This window comes from Telmatherina bonti (genome assembly GCF_933228915.1).
Source record: "Telmatherina bonti genome assembly, chromosome: 14".
In the NCBI taxonomy this organism is placed as follows: domain Eukaryota; kingdom Metazoa; phylum Chordata; class Actinopteri; order Atheriniformes; family Telmatherinidae; genus Telmatherina; species Telmatherina bonti.
In genome coordinates this window covers 29,135,328-29,143,182 of record NC_136612.1, presented here as the reverse complement: position 1 = coordinate 29,143,182, position 7,855 = coordinate 29,135,328, and the positions used below count along the sequence as shown (strand labels likewise).

General features: G+C 39.2%; 1 protein-coding gene across 1 annotated transcript; it reads right to left on the bottom strand.

Annotated features, from left to right (window-relative positions):
* Positions 1-180: 180 nt before the first annotated feature.
* On the bottom strand, positions 181-6,823 carry LOC306765114 (glycylpeptide N-tetradecanoyltransferase 1-like; the record flags this gene model as incomplete). Its single annotated transcript, XM_079252473.1, has 12 exons — positions 181-1,819; positions 2,218-2,355; positions 2,451-2,615; positions 2,707-2,877; positions 2,972-3,080; positions 3,161-3,331; positions 3,452-3,568; positions 3,660-3,751; positions 3,927-4,045; positions 4,161-4,305; positions 4,571-4,676; positions 6,720-6,823. 12 exons carry the CDS (start codon positions 6,821-6,823, stop codon positions 1,799-1,801), a joined length of 1,458 nt encoding a protein of 485 aa, XP_079108599.1. The 3' UTR covers positions 181-1,798.
* Between the last annotated feature and the right edge of the window lie 1,032 nt (positions 6,824-7,855).

Below are 7,855 nucleotides of genomic sequence, written 5' to 3'. Positions count from 1 at the left end.
ACTAAGAAAAAAAAGTCTGCAACTGAACATAGCATCTTTTAGTACAACTTAAAGAAAAATTTGTTGCCTAAAGCAAGTTGGCTTTAGTTGATTTCTTATTGGCTTAACCTCTCTAAAAGTTGCTACCTTCATATATTTTACATTTAATCTGACTTGACATCCATATTTTGACAGGTAAAAACAAAACTTTGATGCATCTTTAAGTTTATCCATTTATTTTTTTGCTCAAAAAGGAAAAAAAAGTCCACTGCCTCCTCACATTCATTGCCTGCCTGAAAACTCCACAAAATCAGGTTTTTGTATTTCTCTTTTTTTTTTTTTTTTTTTAACATCTGTTTGAAATCAGAGCTGTTTTACATAAGAAACACAATAACTGGGACATTTCCCCAGTCATGAACATCATCCACCCTGCCCTTCTTACAAGTTTAGCGTGCTGTTTGTAAACCCAGCTCCAACATCCACCATGAAACCTCTCCCACTTTGATAAAAACGTTCACTATTAAGACGCTGCATGAAGTGAAACCTTCATTTGAACTTATTTTGCACTTCCTGAATTGGATGAAAGCTTGTTATATGCGATATTTATTCAAATACCTCACAACTATACAGCAAAAACCTCAGCACAGCGCTGGATGTGCATGCAAACCTATTAGGTTGTTTTAATAGTTTATTTGGATTTATTCAATAAATACATTTTAAAGTGATTTTCAGATGTTTTGTAATTGTAGTTTGCAGGATTAGTTCACAATCGTCAAACGTAACTTGTAGTACACTTTGTTTCAGATTTTACTCTGGGCCCTCACATAATTTCTGGAAGCGATATCAAGAGTGTGGGATCACAACCGTGGATGTTGCAACTGGGGCACATTTAAAATTGACACATCATTAAAAAAAAATGTCATTCTTGCTGATCACCGTGTAGAACAAAACCTGTCAGAATGCATTCAGCCTCTGCATAGCAGTCCAGCTTGATAAATAATGATTGATTTTTGTCTCCAACTGAGCTGATTCATCATCAGTCTGTGTTGCAGGGTTTCCTTTGTTAGCACTGTAAGCTGGAAAGGAGAAGAGGGCCGAAGGTTAATATAGACGAAGGGAGCTCCAGAAGATGAATGTTGACATCAACTCCTAGCAGTGTTGAAACACCTCCTGCGATTGCTAGAAAAGTGCGATTTAAAAAAAAAAAAAAAAAGAGACAAGCATGACAAGAAACTCTGAACAGAAGCCCTTATCTTATGTCCACTTTTGGTTTTTATTACCTCATCTCTTTCTCTTTAAAATATTTTTGCTCATTTTGATTTTTTTCTGTCTCTAAAACTCAAGAATGACAAGTTTATTTTAATTGCAAAAAGCACTTCCAACATTTATGAATAAAATAAAATAGTAGGTTCTAGTCTGCATGTGTTAGGGCAGAATCTGCAGTTATGTCTGACATTATTTACATGTACGGTAGGTTTTGTAGATTAGCCTACAGTGAGCGTTTTGGTGGCCAGTAATCTGTGCAAACTGTTCCCAGGTGTATGTGTGGTTTGGTACAATCAAGACAGCTTTCAGATGAAATGCAGTAGTTTAAGATGGTAACTACAATGGCTTAAGGTCCATGTGATTGAGGGAGTGAGAGAAGCTGATCGCTCTCTCTGCCTCCCTGCCTGGCAGCGGTAGTGCAGGTCAAAGTTCAGAAGGTCAGAAAGGAAAACAAAATGGGCGGTGGGTTTCCTTTCCAAAAGCAGGAAGTCATCATTCCACGGTGCGTTGTCCTGGCCTGTTGGTGACGCGTGTGCGTGGCGGAAGAGGGATGTCACTGAAGAACCAACCCAACCTAAAGAAGCAACAGAAGCATGAAACACATGCAAACTTCAGTCAACAGGAATCATCATTTAATAGATTAGTTATAAATTATCAGAAGGTACAACATAAAGTTTTTTTTTTGTTTTTTTTTCTTCCTTTCAACTCATTTCTGGTTGATAATTGTTCAGTTTAAAAAAAAGTCCAACTTTAAAAAGAAAGAACTGTTCGTAGCAGCTCTTCCTCTCCTCTTCAGCCCCCAGCGGTAGCAACAGCAAAAAATGAGCACAGAAGCTTTTTATAACAAGGATTTTCTCCCTCAAAAAGCAAGAAAATATTTTAGACTTCCAAAGCTTTCTGCGTAAACTTATCTGTTTATATCTTCAGTAAAAATAACAGCACTAAAATAAAAAAGTGATCCCAGAAATGTACCTTTTCTGAGCCCATGCTGGGACACTTCCAATTGTACAGATAATACTGTAGGTTCCCATCCCCGATGCCAAACTTCAGCTTTTCCAAGAAAGTCTTGTTTTCCATTAGATCCAGTGCATTAAAGACATCAAAGCCTTTCTGTATAGACAAAAAGAAAAGGCAACAAACATCACATCCATGTAAGTGTGAGAAACCTCAGAAATCTCGTGTACTTATCCAGGTTGAAAACACACCGATTTTGCCAGAATAAGTGCATCAGACATCAGGTCAAGCAGGGGGGTGGTGGTGTGCACGTTGTAGAAGGAGTACGCAGCTTTTAGACTGCGGTGCACAGGGTGATTCATGATGGTTGAGGGCAGTGTGTAGAAACTCAGGAAATCCGTCACCTTTCCATCGTTCTGTCAGAGAAAAACACCACCGTCTCAATGCATCTATGCAGGGATAGTTTGAACAAAGTATTCAGTTCGGTGACTCCGGGGAAAGCTTTACCTCCACCAGGTAAGTGTCGATAATGTTTTCGCGAGGCAGCAACCAGTGTGCCACCTCCTCCTGGTTCATGACAGGCACGAGGTTGAACTGGCTCAGGTACTCACGAAGGAGTCGATGCACCACTGGCAAGTCGTTCTTGGTCATTGGCCGCAAACCAGAAGTCTTTGGGGCCTAAAAGAGAGATGGCAAAGAGGAGGAAGTTAAAAACAGGATGACAAGCATGGTTATCTTCTTAAATTATTACAAAGTGATGATTTCCACCAACCTCAGGCAAGCGGTACAACTTCATGGTGCGCTGCATAGTCATATTCCTGCTCAGATGGGAGAACTTCACTTCGATTAGTTTCCGTGGGTTCAAAGAGCGATGCCAGTACCTGCAGAAGAGAAGTAAAATCATGCAAAAAATAAAGCTGTAAAACAAGAAGAAGACAGATCATCTCTCTGTTGGACAAACCTGCAGGTGCCCACCGGTTTGGGCAGCACCACACCGGCAGTGTAAACTGCTTGGAAGATGCCCTCCAGGTTGACCCGTCTGGTGATCTCTCTGATCAGCACTGGAGCAACTCGCTTGGCTCGCAGCTTCTTGTGGACGCAGAGGAAGTTGATCTCAACCATTTTCTTTTCTCTTAAAATACAAAGACAATAATGAAACAGTAGGATTTAGTAATTAGCACAAACAGATGTTTGGTAATTTTAGCAGAAATTATAAAGACATTCTTACAAAATTCCACTCCACATTACTTACATTTCATAGATATGGATTGTAGCTGGAATGGCACTGATAAAACCAACCAGCTTCTGGTTGGAGTTCACCCTCACGCCACAATGCCACTGAGGCAACCAGCCTGGAGGCCGCAGAGCCCTGAGACAGAGACATGACAGTCTGTTATTTAGACTCAAAAGAACATTAACACTGGGAGTAAAATTGGAAATTTCGAATTTTGGTAAAATACCAGAGCAGAAACTCCGGAGAGTAGTCAAATCTGAACATGTTGTCATCATCTTCCACATAGTTCTCATTCAGTAACGTGTACAGCTCCTTCAGCTGGTGTTTAAAAACACAAAAACAGAAATCTTAAAAATGTATTCATCAACACAAGAACATAAAAATTGAAAAGACACATGATGTCATATATAATTCAAGCACTGAAATTAAGTAACAGAGCACCCAAAGCTAAGCCATGAAGGAATTACTCAAGCATGATTGAACCCTTTCTTACCACAGCAGGGCTTCCCAGGTCAAGCGTGTCCCACGTGAAGCCCTGTGGGAGGCTGTAAGGCTCCTCTCTAATGTGGTCTTTATCAGGTTCAATGTAGCCATGTGATGTCACAGTCTCCCCTGAAAGAAAACAGGTAACACTTTAACACAAATCACATACGTGCAAGTAAAGGACATTGTATACGAGTCTTTAGTTTGAATGCAGAAGAACTTGAAGCTGTGACACTTATCAGACCTAGCTTGGGCACAGGTTGTGTATCCCAGAACTGGTAACTCCTCCGACTCGCCTCCTCCATGGTTTTTGCCGGACCTTGTCCAACAGAAAACAGTTCAATGGCCTTTTGGATCTCCTGTAGCTTATCAGCTGGCAATGAATTCACCTATTTGAAAAATTAAAAAAAAATTGAAAATAATTTATAAACATACAACTAATAACAGAAGTCACAATATACAAATAGATGAGATTATTTAAGTTGTTTCCCTTGAAGAACAAAGAACACACAATGCTTTCAGTTCTAATGTGTCGTTCTGTTCTTGATGCATTTACCATACCTTTTGTAAATTACACATAAACTGCACTGATTTTGATTTCTTTTTGTACTTTGGATGACCTGCCTTTTAAAAATGAATTGCTATTTAACTTGCCTTGGCGAGTGGGTCCTGAGCTGCTTCTGTGGCACCAGATTTCTTCTTCTTTTTCTGCTTCTTTTTCTTCTTCTTGGCGCCAGTGTCGTCACCCAGACCCCGGTCACTGGAACAAGACAGAGAGATATTTCATTACCAGGCCCTGTAAAATATATTTTATTAATCTACCAATCTATTGTTTTCAGACGCAATAGCTAAGATGATCACAGGTGTATTAAACACAATTCAAAGACATAAGCAACCTAAACAATAAGCCCAAATCATGCCTTCCCTAAGCAAAAGCAACTCTCTTATTCACTGTTTAAACATATATTTGCAAGTACATGACATGGCTGTTGTAGTTAAAAGGTTAGAAAAAAAAAAAAAAAAGGCCAAAATCTTAAGTTTAGTTAAAAATGACAACTAATGCGTTTTGTTTCCAGTCTAATCCTTTGAGCTCCATTCACATTACCCCCTCATACAAAGCAGACCATAAGCAGTGATCTGTGAAAATGGACAGTGCCAGGTCCTGAATTAAGGCAGATGAAGGAAAAACTGCATTTGCCCCTCAGCTAAACAGAAACCAAGTCATAAACTGGGAAAACAGACAGAACACAGTGCACTGGGAACATATAGTCAATGTCTTTTACTTTAAGTATGAGCCATCTGCCAACATGTGTACTAAAACGTTTAGGCATACAGGACTGGATGGATTTAAATATTCTTCTACAACCTCCTTCTTCTTCTTAAATAAAAGGAGTTCAAACCTAAGAAGCCACACAACACCTCCCATACATCCTGACAATGACAGCATACTTACAGAGGATAATCTCATTAGAGTCCAAGAGAGGAGTGAGGCCAAGCACTGGCCTGTATTTGTAACCCCAGTGCAGATGGTGAATCACATGACCTCTGGAAGAAGAGTGTGTGGGATCTACGTGTGTACATATGCATGTACAAGAGGTCAGTGGATGACTGGGACAATGAACAACAAAACATTCAATAGTTTGTTCTCCAGGCTTCTATGTCCACGGAGAAGAGCAGCTAACAGCCAGAAACACTCTTTGTTACTGTGCTGGATGAAGGGAGGCTGCATGTGCTGCTAGAGGGGGGAAAAAAGTGATGTTTCACTGCAATTAACAGGGTCATTATATTCCCTTAGTGGTTATAACACTATTACATCTTAGCTATTTTCAATGTCCCATGATTCTGCAAACAGTCAATTAATACCATTTAAAGAAGGCATATTATCTCTTATAATAAATCATACAAACATAGTAAATTAATAAAATTAAAAGAAGGCATATTATTTCTTGCGCTTCGATGTTTTTAATAAACCATTGTTAAGTATGCTGACTTTGGAGACGACATAGCTCTTTCATCCAGTTGTTCCAATAAACAGAGAACAACCCTGGTGTGTGGACACGACTTGAAATTACGCTTACTTGGGCTCAGTTCATGTGTCGCCGCTTGGGGCAAATGGCAAACAGGAGGCATTTCCATTAAAGCCTATTTATCTGTGTGCTCCTGGAAGCTCGGCTGGTGCTGGGCGTGATTAAGGAAAGACTAAAAATATCCAAATAATCTTTAATTATTAAGGAAAAGAGAGGTAAATAGTTTCAAAAGGCATTTGTAAGACCATGCATATTCTACTTGTTTCACTTTTGATTAGGCACCGCATCTACACAGACAATGGGGGTTTGACAGCTAAGTTAGCATGCGAGCTAATTGGCTAAATGTTAACTGGAGCTGCTCAGTTACAGTCTGCTGTGGCATTTTTTTTTTATAAAGTCGGAAGTATATTATAAATATATTTTCATGTGAGCAGCATAATAACAATAAATTGTTGTTTTGTAAAAATATCAGACTTAAAGCGCACTTGTTTTTTTTCCTTATATCCCATGCTACGCCAAGCTAACATAGCTGAAGGGATTCCAGATTAAATACCGCCTACGTTCGAGTGAACTCAGCCTCCGCCAATCAGATCGAAGAAGTTACAAGACAGCAATGTCTGAAGCCAATAGGAAGGAAGCAAGTGGGCTGGACCCAACCAGCGATTACTGTCCAACCTCAGCTGCTCGCCTAGGCTTTAGTTAGCATGCGCTTTGGCAAACCGTAAAGCTGCGTAACCCATTTTACACTCCCCCGCGAGTCCCTATTGCATTCCTACCCATCATCAAAGTGGTGCTCTTCATTTTCACAGTCGCTGCAATGTCCGTGATCTTCTACATCTTCTTTCTCCGGGATCGGTGCTGTCTCATTCTCATCCGCCATCTTCAACCAGGAAGTGAGAGGCCACCGCGTGCCCTCGACGGCTTTAAACTCGCCTTGATGCTATTGGCTCAGAGACGGCAGCTTTCTTCACGTCTTTTCTGATAATCTCACATATTTACCGTAAAAAAAAAAGCCAATGAAAGACTCACGGCGAGATTATATGGAAGAAGCCTTTGTTTTTAATGCCCCACGTCTACAGAATAAAAGTTAAGATGTGGTTTTAATAATTTCCCTCACACAGTCATGTGATCTGCATTAAGCCTCAACGCAAATTGGGGTTGACCGGAAGCATGTGAGAGCTTTTAAACCTTTTTAAACTAATGCGCATAATAAATGCGAGCCCTGGCTGATTAATGCAGAAAATGTTTCTAAAGAGGATAGTCATACGGTTTCTGGAAAGATAAGTAGTCTGACAGCACTGATAACTACAATGAGACACAATACCAAGAGCCACAAGGTGACACAAAGTGACCAATAACAATACGTGGTAGAATGATAAATAAGTACATTTCCACACCAGGAAAAACTCCAGGTGTGAAACAGACTATTCCATACTTACGCAGGATTTTAAACACAGGCCTAAATAAGTATAAAGCTATGATTTTGTATGTATTCCCATTTTATTTGTGAATCTTTAAAGGCTAAGTTTGTCACCCATTTTAAAATATTATCTCACATAGTATGACTGATTAAAGTATAGTCAGTATTATGTTTTTAGTATGCTAGGTGTATCGATGACTTAATTCATATACTTGCAGAATCAAGAGGTTATCAAATAGCCCATAGAAATTCAATCATTTATGACACTCACTTGTAATGCAATATCAATGCAGTCATATTTAAAATTATGGTTAATTATGATAAATAGAAATATTTTGATAATGAAAACAGTGAAATTTGAGAGCCTCGTAATACAATGTTGCTTTGTCATTAATTCCTAATTTAATAAGTTATTACATTTTAAATTGTGGTGCATTGATCCTGCTTCAATATTCTGGGATTTTGCAGGATTAAGTTGATTGGTCTTCTGCA